The sequence below is a fragment of the Melanerpes formicivorus genome, unplaced genomic scaffold (assembly GCF_026170545.1).
Source record: "Melanerpes formicivorus ecotype bairdi unplaced genomic scaffold, bMelFor1.0.p_v2 SCAF_1, whole genome shotgun sequence".
Lineage (NCBI taxonomy): Eukaryota > Metazoa > Chordata > Aves > Piciformes > Picidae > Melanerpes > Melanerpes formicivorus.
Window position 1 is genome coordinate 29,490,225 of NW_027142353.1, and position 17,596 is coordinate 29,507,820.

The 17,596-nt window shown below is 45.2% G+C and overlaps 1 protein-coding gene across 1 annotated transcript; it reads right to left on the reverse strand.

The window, feature by feature from the left end:
- Window positions 1–3,030: 3,030 nt before the first annotated feature.
- Window positions 3,031–16,492, reverse strand: PDCL3 (phosducin like 3). The gene is made up of 6 exons (XM_068138471.1): window positions 16,402–16,492; window positions 14,909–15,038; window positions 14,128–14,218; window positions 13,373–13,516; window positions 8,572–8,780; window positions 3,031–3,483 (listed from the first exon to the last, which is right to left on the reverse strand). The coding sequence occupies exons 1-6, from the start codon at window positions 16,405–16,407 to the stop codon at window positions 3,341–3,343; spliced, it is 723 nt and encodes a 240-aa protein (XP_067994572.1). The 5' UTR covers window positions 16,408–16,492; the 3' UTR covers window positions 3,031–3,340.
- Between the last annotated feature and the right edge of the window lie 1,104 nt (window positions 16,493–17,596).

Genomic DNA, 17,596 nt, shown 5'->3' on the forward strand with positions numbered 1-17,596 from the left:
AATGACGAATGACTCTCTCAGTGAAGAACTTCCTCCTCACCTTGAGTCTAAACCTCCCCTGGCGCAGCTTGAGACTGTGTCCCCTTGTTCTGGTGCTGGTTGCCTGGGAGAAGGGGCCAACCCCTTCCTGGCTACAACCACCTTTCAGGTAGTTGCAGAGGGCAATGAGGTCACCCCTGAGCCTCCTCTTCTCCAGGCTAAACAATCCCAGCTCCCTCAGCCTCTCCTCATAGGGCTTGTGTTCATTGGTAGATTTCATTTCATTGGTACATTTCATTGGTAGATCAGTAGAACGTAGCTTTAAGAACTTACAGTCTGTCTTCAGTCTTTCCTTCTGTTCTTGGCCAGAGAGCATGCCACTGACCCTGGGCTAGAACTGATGAAATAAGAAACTAACTTCTTTAACAAAGCTTTGAACTAACAATTTTTCCTTAATAGCCTTTTCTTTCTTTTTCTCCTTTTTGACCTAATTAACTACTAGAGGAAAGGGGAGGAGGAGGAGAGAGGTTTGGGGGGAACCCGAGGTGGGATTCTCCTGCGAAGGATCTGCGTTTGTGTCATTTGCTGTAAATTCTTGTATAATATTGTAAATACTGTGTATTTTATATATATTTATTTATTGCATTTCATTATTGCTTGTAAAATACAGCTTTCCATTTCCTTCTCTGGCTGAGTTTAGCTGTGCTTTATGTGGGTATGGGTGGATTAAACCATCATACCACTACAAGAGGACACCATCCCATCTAAGACAGCTTACTCTGCAGGTTGGGGAACAAGAATCACGGTGCCAAGGTGAACAGGAGCAAGCAGGAGGCTTTTTTGCAGAGTTTCTGGAGTACAGGGCTTGAGAATCTCCCTGCCAGAAAAGGGTTCAAGCTGGGAGTTGCTCACTAAGGCTTTTGCAAGCATGTATGTTCCAGTCAGAAGATACACTACCCATCAGCTTTCCCTGTTGATTAGTTCTAGCACATCTATGGTTAGCATGCTATGGTTGCCTGGTTTTGAAAGACCAGTTCTCTTGATTGTTTTTCAGAGTGTAATCCAAAGCTTTTTGTTCAGACTCCTTTCTGTTATTCTGGCTCAAGGTCTTGCTGCCTGGGCTGTCCTGTGCATGATGCTAAGAAGAGAGGGCTGCCCTGGAGCAAATCAAGCAGTGGGACAATCTGAAGTGTCTTTATACCTAAACACTTCAAAGATCCCACAGGACAGAGCCTGCGGTGCTCATGCTGCTTGGAGCTCCACTCTTGGTGTGGTCCACAAACCATTAGTTGTGTAGAAGACAGCGAAAGGGCAGCTGCAGCATAATTGCTACTCTGCCTCCACAGAGGCACTGAAGTGAGAGACAGTAAGTGAAAGAATAATAGAAGTAAAAAAAAAAAATCCAAAGAATTGCCTGCTTTAAAAATTAGATTTCAAATTGAAGTTGTCATAGCAATGATACAAAATGGATTACAGATTCTACCTTCCCTTCCTAGAAGGTCTGATAAACTTTAAATTAAAGACAAGTTAAGAAGTGTATGACAGCTGTGTCTGCATCAGCAATTCAGACAGTTCAAGTACAGCAGATTTGGAAGGAGAGGCTGAGAATGCAACATCTACTCTATGCACATTTCAGAGGGTCTTATTTCAGGTTAGTTTTAGCCAAGCTCTTTGGACTGACTTTCCTTTTGGGGGCTGCTCCCCTAGATAGTTTCCTCCAAAAAGAACCTAGTCCATGTACTCAGAGGTCATTTCAAAGCACAGTTAAATGAGGACAAGTGAAAGCAGCAAAACACGCAGTGCAGGCTTCAACAGGGGAAAAATGTAGTTACAATCTAGGAAGAGAATAAGAAGTTGTAGATAAGTACAGAAAAGAACCAAGTTTGATAGTATTTTGGAAAGTCCAGTGTCAAGAGAAGCATGGTGCAATGTACAACAACAATATTCAGGATTTACTGACCTGTATTCAGCTCACCTGCACAATGTTTTAGCCATTTTGCCAAAAAACACGAAAGAAAAAACAAGAGACCTGATACACAAACCATGATCCAGATCTCAAAAAGGATGTCTCCATCAGGATCTTACAACTTTGAAGTTTAAGCAACAGTTATTTGTAGCCTGAACTACACGCTGATTTGACAAGGAAGACAGTGCAGGTGACATGCTTAAACTAAAAAAACCCACCTTCTGCTTATCGAGTGTTGCATTCTATAACCATCCACCCACAGAATTCATCAGCAATGTAATAAAATGTCCCTGGGGTAGCCTTGCTAGCCAAAGTTCCTGAAGATTGTCAGACCAAGTATAGACAAATTCAAGGTGTAGGTGGACGTTAAATCCAACACAAAATAAGTAAGAAACTCCAAGTATCAGCAGATCTATAATTACAGTGGTATTTCAGTTCACCCTCTTCTGCAGCTTCAATTTCATTGCTGTACCTAGAAGACAGATGTCTTTCATACAGAAAGATGTCAGGTCTTCAAACATCATTTTACTTCCCATTTGGCAATGGCATTACTATAGTAATACATCAGATTTCTGATTTTGTGGAAGAAATCAGCAGTGTCACACTTGAACACCAACCACCATCTTCAATACTGTTTGTATTCAATTAGCAGATAAGATGGTACAGAAAGCTCAGCCTCTGTAAAAGACAAAATGCTGCTGCTAAATGAAAGGAGATTCTGGACTGAGTAGATCCCAGTAGACACTGTCACTAAGGCCTCTCTCAAGATGTCCAGTGTCCCAGTTGACAGCCTCCTGCTGGCCACTCTGCCAGCACACCTCTGTAGAGGACCACATGCCACCTTCAGCAGCACACACATCATGGGCCGCCTCCCCTAGCGCTGCACAAAGTCCAGGCTGTTGGAACATCTATGCACAATGGGCTAAGAGAAGGCCCAAATAAGTGCTCTAACAAACTGTTTAGTGCCAACTATTTATATGTGATTTATACAAGTTAATCTTGTTGAAAACAGTGCACTTAAGGTCACTTCAGATTTCTTTAACCAGTCAGCAATTTACTAAGAAAATAATTACAAGAGACCTCTGTTTCTATTGATGTCTGTATTTTAAAGCTTTGAGTAAGACTTACTCAGCCTTCAGAATATAAAATGTCTTTCAGGATCTTCAGTGAAGCTGCAATAAGTTGATTTTAGAAAAATACACCAAAAACAACCACAAAAAAACCCCAATCAAAACCATCAACAACTGCTTTTACTTTCTGAAAGTTTCTAGATAATAGTTGTCTTAACGTGCTACCCATCTGGGGCTCAGTGAGATCTTGATGAGCCTCTCCAGTGCTACAGGTGGGAACACTCGCTACAGGACTACTGTAGCAATCTCAATGCCAATGAAGTACTTAGTCATCCTCTGAGTCACTCTCCTCCCTGGCTGAGACACATGTCCTGATTGAAGACATGAGCTGATCCTGGATCTGCTTCCTGGGATTCTCCTCCAGGCCTGTCTTGATGGCACCCGACTCTGAAATCTTCCACTCCAATTCTGTGGAGAGCAAAATAAGTGAGTCATAAATACAGGGAAGCAAACCCAAAACTCACCCTTGCTTTTCCAGCTGACTTATCACTTTTAATTACCACCACCAAGAACACTGCCCTGATCTATTCCTCCTCTTTCAACACCAGGTCTCAGACCCTGTCCTATCTCCTGCACTCACTCCAGCCAAGCCCTCCTTTTACAGTCACTAGTGGTGGTACAGTGCTCAGGGTACTGCTCTGCAGCCCAACAGTGGCATTTCCAATGCCTCCATGCTCCCTTTCCAACCAGGAGTGCAAAAGAGAAGACTGAAACCCAGCAGCAGCTTTAGAGGCAACTCCCTTGGTGAAAATTAATTCCACCTCCTTCTAACTACATAAGAGCAGAAAACAAGTTTGCACATCTATTGTCAGTGAAGGAATACTGCTCATGTATTACATCACATACCACGTTCATCACAATCAAAAGACAGGAACAGATTTACTGTGAAGCAAAAAGTTGTAGCAATTCCATTTACACATCTGTATTATAGGTATTATTCAGGGATGTACCCTGCAAACCAAATTCATCCCTTTTCCACTACACCACGTACCAATTATTAGCAAGACGGTAGGAGAGACTCCACCATCGGTAGTGGGCCTATTACTATACAGGCCCAAACTGGACGGCTTCCCACAAGTGGTAAAAAGTCAATACAACATATTCAGTTGAAATCTTTCCTCCAGCCCTGCTGGAAAGCCTATCATTATAACCGATTTCCTTCAGACATTAGAAAGCAATGAATGCAACATCACACTTTCTTTAATCTCCAGTGGAAGTCTTAGGGGCTTAGGGAACAAGGAAGGAGTAACTGCAGAAATTCAGTGCTCAGCTTTCTGTAATGACTGAGTTAAGCTGGCTCAATTACTTTTGAATCACCCCAAAATCAATTATTTATGTGCTCAAAATGTGAGAAAGGTAATGGGTTCTGCCACCTCTCACTTTGGTGAATAATTAGGCAGCCACTGTAGTTAAAAGCTGTTCTCAAATCAGTGATCTCATGGTGTTATAGTTGGCAAAAGGTTATTTTTAATATTCAATAAGCAGAGCGATTAATAAAAATATTAGTAATTGTATTAATCATAAAAAATCCTGCAAAAAATATTCAATAAAACCTGTTTACAGGTTCGAGATGTTTGGTTGTGGAACAGATACCTCACCAGCAGGAACAAGAAACAGTTTAAACAATAGGTACAAAAATCCAGAAACAACAAACAGCACTTTAAACTGTACAGGAAGGAACATCAGCAACGAAGCTGGCGAATGCCCACAAAGGGGAGGGAACTCCAGAATTCCCTAGGGCACCAGACCTTCAATAGGTGCTTATAAAAATCAGATATTCTAATGATTCACTGATCCTGATACCTCATGGCACACATTAGGATTTAAGCAAAACCAAAATGGCATTGACCATGTGGAAGCTGCAGGAGCACAGTTTCACTTTCTGTTGGTGTCTGCAGCTTATTGCTGAGACAGGATTTACTCCTGAAGGCTTTGTAGCTGAAAGCTTTGTAGAAAAGAGGTTCCTCTGCTGCAATCCTTTCACAGCAATGCTCGCTCCTTGTTCCAGTCAAACAAAACTATGCCGGGGACTCAGGTCCTCTGGGGTTTTGCCTCGCAGCCCAGCAAGACTTACAGGATGGCCAAGGGATCAGGCCCAGACAGCATGGATTTAGGAAGGGTAGGTCCTGCTTGACCAACCTGATCTCCTTCTATGATCAGGTGACCCGCCTGGTGGATGTGGGGAGGCCTGTGGATGTGGTCTACCTGGACCTCAGCAAGGCCTTTGACACCATCCCCCACAGCAAACTCCTGGCCAAGCTGTCAGCCCATGGCTTGGATGGGAGCACACTGCAATGGGTTAGGAACTGGCTGGATGGCCAAGCCCAGAGAGTGGTGGTGAATGGTGCCACATCCAGCTGGCGACCAGTCACTAGTGGTGTGCCCAAGGATCAGTGCTGGGCCCCATCCTCTTTAACATCTTTATTGATGATCTGGATGAGGGCATTGAGTCCATCATCAGTAAATTTGCTGACGACAAGAAGCTGGGGACAGGAGTTGATCTGCTAGAGGGTAGAGAGGCTCTGCAGAGGGACCTCGACAGGCTGGACAGATGGGCAGAATCCAACGGCATGAGATTTAACATATCCAAGTGCTGGGTTCTGCACATTGGCCACAACAACCCCATGCAGTGTTACAGGCTGGGGTCAGAGTGTCTGGAGAGCAGCCAGGCAGAGAGAGACCTGGGGGTACTGGTCGATGGTAGGCTGAACATGAGCCAGCAGTGTGCCCAGGCGGCCAAGAGGGCCAATGGCATTGTGGCCTGCATTAAGAACAGTGTGGCCAGCAGGAGCAGGGAGGTCATTCTGCCCCTGTACACTGCACTGGTTAGGCCACACCTTCAGTACTGTGTCCAGTTCTGGGCCCCTCAGTTTAGGAAGGATGTTGACTTGCTGGAACAAGTCCAGAGAATGGCAACGAAGTTGGTAAGGGGTTTGGAACACAAGCCGTATGAGGAGAGGCTGAGGGAGCTGGGGTTGCTTAGCCTGGAGAGGAGGAGGCTCAGGGGTGACATTATTGCTCTCTACAACTACCTGAAGGGAAGTTGTAGACAGGTGGATGTTGGTCTCTTCTCCCAGGCAGCCAGTACCGGAACAAGAGGACACAGTCTCAGGCTGCACCAGGGGAGGTTCAGGTTGGATGTTAGGAAGAAGTTCTACACAGAGAGAGTGATTGCCCATTGGAATGGGCTGCCCGGGGAGGTGGTGGAGTCACCATCATTGGAGGTGTTCAGGAGGAGACTTGATGGGGTGCTTGGTGCCATGGGTTAGATGTTTGGGTGGGTTGGATTGGTTGATGGGTTGGATGCGATGATCTTGAAGGTCTCTTCCAACCTGGTTTATTTATTATTATTATTATAAGACGTGTGTGTCTGCTCCTGGGCTTTACAATGCTAAAATAGTGAGGAGTTTTTGCTATCCTGTCTGGGTAAACTGAAACACAGTTCAGCTTCCAAGTGAAGCTTGTGGTTCCTTCCAGAGTGTTGACAATTGCAAGGCAAGGCTCTGGCTCTTTGGGATGGTACTTATAGATTTCCCAAAACAATAATGGCCAGTGACAACACAGATTGAGGGATAAAACCCTGATATTGCAACCTAGAGAAGGGCGTGCTTTTAACTACATTTGGAAAGAAGCCTACCTGGCTCATTGTCTGGTTCAGAGCATTTCTGAGGCTTTTTGTCCCTTCAGGACACATGGGCAAGCTTTTCCTCTTCTGACAGCTTAAGGCAGGGGAGTGTTTTCTACAGCATAGTCTCAAAACATCCCGTAAACTTCAGGGGTTTAGTAAGAAAACAAAACAAATGAACAAAATGTGACTGTTTGAAGCTATGCCTTTAAAGAAAGGGACAGTGCTGGAACACTCTGGCTGAATGTTTTGGTATCAAAATGAAAACATGATATTCTAAATTAATTTCATTGGTAGAATGCAACTTTTAGTTTTAGTTCAGTTGGAATTTTCTTCAGTTCCTCTCTATTCTCCCTTTCTAGCCTGTCAGCTTCTGAGCAACTAGCCGGAATAACCTTGAGTAATAGATAAGGAATAATCCTGCATGCGCTTGGAGGCCTAATAAGATTTTTCTTCCTTAATAACTGCCTTTTCTCTCTCTAACCCTTTTTGGGAAAAAATGAGGTAGGGGGAGGGAGGGAGGTACTGGGGGGGAACCCTCCTTTGTCCAGAGGAGGGAGTTTTGTTCTTGTATTTTTGTTTGCAGTATATTTCTGTATATATATTGTAAATACTGTATATTGTGTATATACAACCTGCATTCCGTATTGCTTGTAAATACAGGTTTGCTTCTCTGACTAAGCTAGCTGTGGTTTCTTTCTGTTGTGGGGGAGGGAGAGCTAGGCCTTCTCTCAACCCATCACACAAAAAAGAAAAAACAAACAAACAAAACAACAAAAATAACCCAACCACACAAAAAACAACACACCAACTAAACTTGGCATCCTATCCCAGTATGGGCAGCAACATCATTCAGCATGGACCTTGAAATGCTGCTTAAATGTGGTTCATTTCAGATAAACATACCTTTGAAATCTGACCTTGAAAGCATCTGGGGCAATATGCCTACTCAGAAAGCTGATGAATAACCTTTTAAATGAAGTGAAATCCAGTAGGTTACATCCAAGTTGCATCCACTTTCCAAGAAGAAACTTTTTTCACTACTGATATCTGTCTTCAAGCACTGCCAGTAGGATACTTTCTCCAACCACCCACCACCAAGCTGCAGCTTATACTGAAGGGCTGATAGCACTCTGCAAGACCTACATCTCCTGAATCATATAATGCTGATGAAGCTGCACAATCCAACCTGTCTGCAGGCTGCTGAGGTGGTCACAGAGAAATAGTCTAGGGAAAACTGCAACTTCCAGGAAAGGTAACAGCCTTTCCTGGTGGACCCCTGTTCCCCCTGAACCACTGAGGCAGGAGCTTAACAAGCTGCCATCTCTGGGAGGTGGCAAGAGGAAAAGGAAGCAGCCCAATTTCAGGTTGGCAACCCCATTTAGAGAAACAGACAGGCTTTCTTGAAAGGTTCATGAAGAGTGAAGCCTGCATGTCAGGAAGGTAAAACGGATAGTACATACCATTGGCTTGAAAATGAAACAAGAAACCCTACAATGGTGCAGGCAAGTGCTAGTTATCAAGTGCACACACTAACAAGCAACTGAGGACAAGGTTAGTCATTCAGTTACAAGAGCTCTGAAGAATGTACTATTTACCCTTTTATACATTGAGGAAAAAATATTTCACTCAATAGAGGGTGTTAATATTTGCACACACTCAAAATTAATATCTGTATGTTGACCTACTCAGCCATTGAACGCTTTTGATAGCCTTAATGGCATGTTGTTGAGCCATAAGGGTACACAAACAAAAAAAAACCCAGCCAAACAAATCTGATTTTTAGTACTTCCTTTCTGAGCCTCACTTCTTTCATTCTTAACAAAGCAGGTTTGCTTTTCTTTTGGAAGACTAGAGATGCAGACACTCACCGTCCCTTGTCAGGTTCATGCCACCAAACACCAAAGGCCCAATGAACTGAGCTTTGATGTCTCCCTCCAGGTACACAAATATTGTGGGCAGGTTCTTATCAGGATAGTTGGGAATGCAGGTGGTAGAGATTGCTTTGATGAATTTCACGTCTCTGAACTTTCTTGCAAGGCCACTCATATGTTGATTTATTAAGGCACAAAGTGGAATCCTATGAAAAACAATAACAGACATGCACAAGGAAGAGACAAACTAGGCAGTAACCTGCTTTTGCAGTGAAGTCAGAAATACCATCTTGATGAGTAGCATTTATAGAAAGACTTGATTTAACCCCAGCTTGCAATTAAGCACCACACAGACATTTGTTCACACCCCCGTTTTCCGATCTCACCAAAGAGAACTGGAGGGAAGCGCAGTGTGACCGTTTGAGGCTGTGCCTTTAAGAAAGGGACAGTGCTGGAACACTCTGGCTGAATGTTTTGGAATAATAACAAAAACAATCAGATATTCTAAACGAATTTCATTGGTAGATTAGTAGAATGCAACTTTAACTTTGAGTTCAGTTGGAATTTTTCTCAGTTTCTCTCTGTCCTGCTTTTCCAGCCTGTCTGCTTTTGAGCAGCTGGAGTTTGACCTTAGATACCACATAAGCACTAATCCTGCATGCGCTTTTTTGAGGCCTAACAAAATTTCATCCTTATTAATTACCTTTTCTCTCTCTCTAGCCCTTTTTGGGAAAAAAGGGAGGTAGGGGGAGAGAGGGGGGTTACAGAGGGGGAACCCTCCTCTGTCCGGAGGAGGGAGTTTTGTTCCTGTATTTTTCTTTGCTGTATATTTCTGTATATATATTGTAAATACTGTATATTGTATATATATATAACCTGCATTTCATTTTTGTTTGTAAATATAGCATTCCTTTTGCTTCTCCCACCGAGTTAGCTGTGGGTTTTCTTTCCCCTCTTTGTGGGGGAGGGAGAGCTAGGCCTTCTCTCAACCCTCCACACGCAGACTGAAGTAGAAGTCACGAATTAAGATGAAAAAGCTTAATAGAACACAAAAGGAAGTAATATACAAAACAAGTGATGCACAAAGCAGTAACTCAGCAACTGCTGACTGATGCCCAGCCAGTCCCCAAGCTACAGCATCCCCAGCCAACTCCTTCCAGTTTATATATACGGGGCATGATACCATACAGTACAGAATATCCCTTTGGCTCACCTGTTTTTGCTGTGTCCCCTCCCAGCTTCTTGTACAGGCCAGACTCTGCTGGTGGGGCTGTACAAGTCTAAATGTCAGTGACTTATTGCTAAGCTGTGTACTATCTAAAGCATCAGTGTGTTACCAAAATGATTCTCATCCTAAATCCAAAGCACCACACTGTAACAGTTACTAGGAAGAAAATTAACTCTACTCCAGTTAATAATCGGGACACAAACGTACCAGAAGCAACTTCTGAACACCTTTGCTGTCCAGCATTCCAGCATTCAAAGTAAAGGAGCATCACTGGAGGTTTTGGCAAGTGGTAGATTTTTTTGGTTTAAGGTTAGCAATACAACCTTCCCCCTATCATACACAGAAACTGGCTTATGAAGACAGGATATTTAGAAATTGTGTTAGGAAGGACAAAGCAGGAAGAAAAAAAAAAAGAAAAAAAGTTGGAGCTCCAACTGGGGAGGGATGATAAGCTAGTTGAGAGTGTATGGGTCAAAATTAAAGGCAGGACAGGGGAAGAAGATATTACTGTGGGGGTCTCCTACAGGCCACCTGACCAGCAGATCCAAGCAGATGAGGCCCTCCATAGGCAAATAGAAGCAGCTTCCAGGTCACAAGCCCTGGTCCTCATGGGTGATTTCAACCACCCGGACATCTGCTGGAGGGACAACACAGCAAGGCACCAGCAATCCAGGATGTTCCTGGACTGCATAGAAGACAACTTCCTCCTCCAAATGGTGGAGGAACCAACAAGAAATGGTGCTATGCTGGACCTTGTTCTCACCAACAGGGAAGGGCTGGTAAGCAATGTGAGGCTCATAGACGGCCTTGGCTGCAGTGACCATGAAGCAGTTGAATTTAACATCCTCAGGGCAATCAGGAGGAAGTATTCCAAGCTCACGACCCTAGACTTTAGGTGTGCAGATTTTGATCGCTTCAGGGATCTGCTAGCCAAAGTGTCATGGGACAAAGCCCTGGAGGGAAGAGGGACCCAGGACAGCTGGTCAGTATTCAAGGACCACCTCCTCTGTGTCCAGGAGCTCTGTGTACCAACAAAGAGAAAAGCAGGTAAGAATGCTAGGAGGCCTGCCTGGATGGGCAAGGAGCTACTGGACACACTATTACTTAAAAGGAAACTCTACAGGAAGTGGAGGGAAGGACAGGTAGAACAGGGGGAATACAAGGAAGCTGCCCGAGCAGCAAGAGTCCTGGTCAGGAAAGCCAAAGCAGAGTTTGAGTTGAATCTAGCCAGGGAGATTAAAGGGAATACTAAGAACTTTTACAGGTATATTAATGGGAAGAAGAAGACTAGGGAAGGTGTGGGCCCCCTCAGAAAAGAAAATGGTGACATGGTCACCTGTGATGAGGAAAAGGCTGAGGTACTTAATAACTTCTTTACCTCAGTCTTCACTGCAAGGGCCTCTAGCCACACTCCTGATGTTATGGAAGTCAAAGCCAGGGACAGGGAGGAAGAACTGCCCATTGTAAGTGCAGATCAGGTTCGTGATCATCTGAAGAACCTGAAAGTGTTCAAGTCCATGGGACCCAACGGGATACACCCACGGGTACTGAGAGAACTGGCAGATGAGGTTGCTAAACCCCTCTCTATTATATTTCAAAAGTCCTGGCAGTCTGGTGAAGTCCCCACAGACTGGAAAAGGGGAAACATTGCCCCCATCTTCAAAAAGGGCAAGAAGGAGGAACCAGGGAACTACAGGCCAGTCAGTCTCACCTCTGTGCCTGGAAAGATCATGGAACAGATCCTCCTGGAGTCACTACTCGCTCAAAAGAATAGTGAAGAGGTGATTGGGAACAGTCAGCATGGCTTTGCCAAGGGCAAATCCTGCCTGACCAACCTGGTGGCCTTCTATGAGCAGGTGACAAAATTAATAGATGAGGGGCGAGCAACTGATGTCGTTTACCTGGACCTGAGCAAAGCCTTCGACACTGTCCCGCACCACATCCTGGTCTCCAAACTGGTGACACATGGGTTTGATGGGTGGACCACTAGATGGATAAGGAACTGGCTTGATGGCCGCACCCAAAGAGTGGCTGTCAATGGCTCCATGTCCCAGTGGAGGCCAGTGACAAGCGGAGTCCCTCAGGGATCAGTCCTGGGACCTGTCTTATTCAACATCTTTGTGGGGGACATGGACAGTGGCATTGAGTGCACCCTCAGCAAGTTTGCTGATGACACCAAGCTGTGTGGTGCAGCAGACACGCTGGAGGGAAGGGAGGCCATCCAGAGGGACCTTGACAGGCTGGAGAGGTGGGCACAGGCCAACCTCATGAAGTTCAATAAGAGCAAGTGCAGGGTCCTGCATCTGGGTCGAGGCAATCCCAGGCACAAATACAGGCTGGAGGATAGCCCTGAGGAGAGAGACTTGGGGGTGCTGGTGGACAAAAAGCTCAACATGAGCTCTCAGTGTGCACTTGCAGCCCGCAAAGCCAATCAGATCCTGGGCTGCATCAGGAGAAGTGTGGCTAGCAGGTCGAGGGAGGTGATCCTCCCCCTCTACTCAGCCCTGGTGAGACCCCACCTGGAGTACTGTGTCCAGTTCTGGAGCCCCTATTACAAGAGGGATGTGGAGGTGCTGGAACGTGTCCAGAGAAGGGCCACGAGGATGATCAGAGGGCTGGAGCACCTCTCCTATGAGGACAGACTGAAGGAGTTGGGGCTGTACAGTCTGCAGAAGAGAAGGCTCCGAGGTGACCTAATTGTCGCCTTCCAGTATCTGAAGGGGGCCTACAGGAAGGCTGGGGAAGGACTTCTCAGGATATCAGGTAGTGATAGGACTAGGGGGAATGGAATGAAGCTGGAGGTGGGGAGATTCAGGCTGGATGTGAGGAGGAGGTTCTTCACCATGAGAGTGGTGAAACCCTGGAATGGGTTGTCCAGGGAGGTGGTCGAGGCCCCGTCCCTGGGGGTGTTTAAGAGCAGGCTGGATGAGGCTCTGTCCAGCCTGATCTAGTGTGGGGTGTCCCTGCCCATGGCAGGGGGGTTGGAACTAGATGATCCTTGTGGTCCCTTCCAACCCTGAATGAAACTATGAAACTATGAAACTATGAAAAGCAGCTCCTGTAAGAAAGTATTCAAGTGACAATGAACACCTATGAGGCTGTCAGATACATTGAACAAAGCCCAAGTATTTCCATCCCTTTCCAGAAAATTGTAGCAATTTATCAGACCTTTCTGACAACTTTTTCTATCATACTGACAGGACTGGAAACCTCATTCACTGAATTTTGTGTTTCTGGAAACCAGGTTAAAGACAGAGAGATCATTCTAATGCACAGCACCTCACACTTTATCCAGAATCACTTCCAAGGCCTGGATATATCTGTGGCAGCAGCTACCTCTATGGCAGCTGCATGGTACAAGTCACACTGTGCTGCATAGATGAATGCACAGATGTAAAGCCATTTTAGAGCTATAGTTCAGCAGTACTGAGTCAGCAGTAATTAAATTACCAATTCACTTCTTACAACTCCAGAATCAGTCTTTAATTTCCACAGTAACTACACATTTGTCTAGAGTACTTTCAGCTACTGACAGAGAAAGATTTAAAGGTTAAAACACCAAATTCTTACCCTTGTTTGTAGAGGTGCAGGACTACCCATACACGTTTTCCAGCTTTGGTAACCTCTTGAACATAATCTTTTCCTGAAATCTCCAAAACTTCACCAAATTTATTCTTCATTTGAGCTGCTTTCATTTCTTTTAGCCTTTGCTGCCTGAACAGCAAGAAATGGGAAAGAGATCTTGAGAATAAATGCATTTTGACAGTGCAAGACTTAAAGGGGCTGCTTGAAACCTAGACTTCAGAGGCACATTAAAAACTTCTTCGAAGCTCAAACCAGCAAAAGCAAGCTGACATAGTCAGTAGGTGCTCTTATACTTGCATCACAAGTTAAAACAGACAACATGCAAGAAGTACAACTATGTTCCATGATTTTTTTTTCCATTTCTGCCCTCTGCAGATACTACACTATCAATCTAAATAACAAAAAACATGAGATGGTAGGCATAAAGAGATAATGGAAAACCAACCCTGTAATTACGTAAAACTGCATCACCTTAAACTCACTCAAGCAAAAATTGAGCAATCTTGAAGGTGATTTTCAAAGCTTTCTGAATCTCCAGCTATGCCCTCAGCAGATGCACATTATCTTTGCAAAATGAGGTTGTAAAGGATACCAAATTTAAATTCTATCAATGAAAATTAGATGCTCTACAAGAGAGCACACAAGCCATTTTTTCTATCATCAGGCCTAACAACATCCTTCCTCAGCAATATCTAACAGTATACAAAAGAAAAAAGCCAAATTCTGCCTGCTGCTCTGACCTGTACATTTCAATAGCTTTCTCATCGTCCTCATTAAATTCGTCTTCATTCTCTTCTAGCTCTTCCAAAGTCATGTCCTCGTAAGTTTTCACTAGAATGGAAGAAAGATCAAATCAGCAAAAATCCTATTCCAGAATTAAAATTCACAGCTTTTACCAGTCCAATAGAATTTATTTACTTTAAGGACAGATTAACAATGGGAAAAATGGCTTACCTGAAGTATGTTTGCTACTGGACTTTTAGAAAATACAGATGGAAAGACAACGATGATAGACATATAAATGGAAAGGCAATGATGTAAAGGACTAAGCTGAAGCACACCTAGACTAGCAGACAGGTACTTTGCACTTGCTTTCAAGTTTGGTGACTGCAGCAAAGACCTACCTAACACACACACAAGACAGCCAGTACACCTGAACAGAGGAAGGAGGAAGCAAGTGACAGGTAATGTCATGAAATACTTTTACTTGCACATTCACATGTCAGAGTCCCTTCACACTGTTCTTATTTCAGTTTTCAAGCATTTACTTCCATAAAAACGTAGACCTGACAAGAAGAACAAAGTTTTTCTGTGCTGTAACAATGTATGAGTTCAGGAAAGTATCTGTGTGAAACTGTCAGGAGATGAACATCCTATATGAGAAGCAGCTTTGGTATTGCTTGCAGGCTTGGAAAAGACATTGCATCTCAAGTATATAAATACTACTGTTAGCCATTTCTTGTACAATCTTCTCCCAGCAGTCACTTGTCCTGCTGCTGCGCGAGTTGGCTGGTCACTCACCAAGAGACTTCTGAAGGATGGCAAGTTGCTCTTCTTCCTTTGCACGCTCCTTTTCCTCCAAGTTTTCCTTTGGAGGAAGGATACCTTTCTTGCGCAGGATGTCATTCCACTCTGTGTCTTTATTTGGGTCCTATAACAGAACAACAACAACAACAAAAGAGGATGATGTGTATTCAAGATGAACTTTATTACTTTGAGAACTCAACACATACTAGTTTTTCCACAATGCACAGCACCCTGGTAAACTGCTATTTGTCTGGCACCAGAAAGTCACAGTGTGCATCCTCTTGAGGTTTCTTTGCAGCCCCACATCAGTGCCCTGAAGAAAGACTGTTTTATTTCATCCCACTTACACACATATAGGAGGTTTTGGTAGGGTACAAAAGTTTGAAGTGCTATAACCATCACTGCAGGTCTCACAAAGTGAAAGGAAGAGAAGAAATCAGTTGGGTGACAGGAAATCATGGTGGCCACAGCAAGCATGTATAACGCCTCAGAAATAGCAGTCACTGCACTGCAAAGTGCTGGTGAGCTGGAAAGCACAGGCACCAGCCTTGCAGACCTAACTGGATTCTCCTTTTTAAATTCAAGTCTGTATGACAACACAAATGCTTAGCCAGAAGCTAGCACAGACTCTGACAGATCAGCCTATTACTACAGAATCACACCTAAACCAATGTTCCTAAAAGGACATTTTACTGTGAAATAGTCACAATGACCCTGAGAAACAGGAGCAACAGGTACCCATGTATTGATGAGAAGCTCAGTAGAAGGTGTTTCCAAGTTAAATAGCAGCTTTCTGTTTTTAAATACACACACCACACAAAACCTTTTTTTTTTTTTTAAATCAGTGATAACCACTAACAGGCTGAGTTTGGTTCCTTACAATATACTGACCTAAGTTTACTACAAAAAAACTGAACACAACGCTGTGCTACGGCTTCTATCTGTGTAGCCTACACTAGGTGTCTTCAAGACCATATCTCTTTCCTAGCCCAACACAGAGCAGGCTGTGTAACAAAATGAAGAAAATAAGGAAAGAAAAGAAAGTAACAGAGCAAAAAGTACCCTAGATTTCCAGGGGAGGTTGCGTCTTTTACAGTGGTCAGTTTCCCCTCGACACAGCACTTCAGAGCATCTACTGTCGTCCATCAACATACGGAAGTGCTCAGAAGTGCTCACCTGCCTATCTGCTTACTACAACAGTGAAATACCGTGCTCAAAAAACAAACACCCCGAAACAAGGCATGACACTTCACAACAAAACCGCCACACAACAGACACTGCCGTTCCTAGAAAGGGGAATGAAAACAGACTCCCCCGTGGCTGCCTCAGAGCGCGCCACTGCCGACGGCGGCCCACGGATGCCAGAGGGGCCCAAGGCCGCCATGCCACCCCGGCGACTGTGACCCGATACGGTGCCCCGCCCCAGCTCTTCTGAGCTGGATTCCTCCGCAAGACAGACCACACACAAGGTCCCCTCTGCTGCTCACCTGCATACCGCCTGCAAGGCCGAAGAGCGGTCAGCCGCAGGGCAAAGAGGAACGAAACGGAGCAGAGCGGAGCGGAGCGGGGCGGGGCGGGGCGGGGCGGAGCGGGGCAGGATCGGACCCGGCGTGCGCGGACGGAGGAGGCGGCGCTCCTCAGCGGGGCGGGCGCACCACGGCGTCGTCTTCCCACACGGCCTAATAAGGACGGACCCGGCCGCGCGGGGTGCGTTTGTCGGGGTGCTGCTACTGAGGTTCGCGTCTCTTGCAGCTGCAAAGGGAATCTTCCTATTTGTAAGCAGCGGGTCCGGAGCGCTGCGCCTAGAGGGGTTTACGGGTTTCAGCTCTTGCTGTGGGCTTTTTTCCTGCCTCTTTTTCCGTCAGCGTTTCCCATAGCCGCCATAGTAACGGCTTGTTAAAAGGCTCGGGTCGCCGCGCCGCATCTGTGCGGGTCCTGACCCTGCTCCTGACGGGGATCCAGTTTCGTGCCCTGGGCGGGGAGCCCCGGCACGCACACCGTGAAGAGCAGTGCCACCTACAAATTCTCCTTCCTCTCCTGTCTAGCCTCCCCCCCTGGTAAGGGCTTCGCTGCTCTCTGCCCTCTCCCTCGGGCTTGCAAGCAGCCATCCTTGCGTGACACTTCAGGAGTGCTTTTGGAAAGGTTTTGTTCAAAGATTACTCATGTAAATAGTGAGCCTGCAGAGCCCCAGCGGGACTCTGAGCTGAAGCTCGGTCCAAAGCCACTAGTAGCAGAGCTTTAACCCAAGTACCATTCATCTGGAGGGATGCCCCTACCCTCTCCTCATATCCCACAAACCTGTATTATTTTAGAAACTATGTAGAACGTAGTTCATGGTGGCTTCACCGTGGCATAGCTTTGCAGCTGGCACAACCTAAGAAATGTTTCTTCATCACCGTGCTATATCCTTGCCATCAGAGCTCAGCCAGGTTTGCACCGGAGCTCTGCTCTTGCCTTGCCACTTTCATCACTGTTTCAGTAGCACAGTGAGGGATACAACATCATGTGTCCTAAAAGTGGCCTGCTAAAAACCCTGGAACAGAATTATACACTGGAGAGCAAAGTAAGTATTTTGGTATCAGACTAAAAAACGTGTAACATTCTGAAACTCTTGTTTCAGAAGTTAAATGGTGAAGTATTTCCTAATACCTTCCAGCACTCCTGTCTCACTTCTGAAGCAAT

Excerpts from the sequence above, each read along its gene's own strand:
- PDCL3 (XM_068138471.1), bottom strand. Across the intron at positions 13,517-14,127 it reads AAAGCTATTGAAATGTACAG|GCAGCAAAGGCTAAAAGAAA; the intron begins GTCAGAGCAGCA and ends CTTGCTGTTCAG. Across the intron at positions 3,484-8,571 it reads CATGAACCTGACAAGGGACG|AATTGGAGTGGAAGATTTCA; the intron begins GTGAGTGTCTGC and ends TGCTCTCCACAG.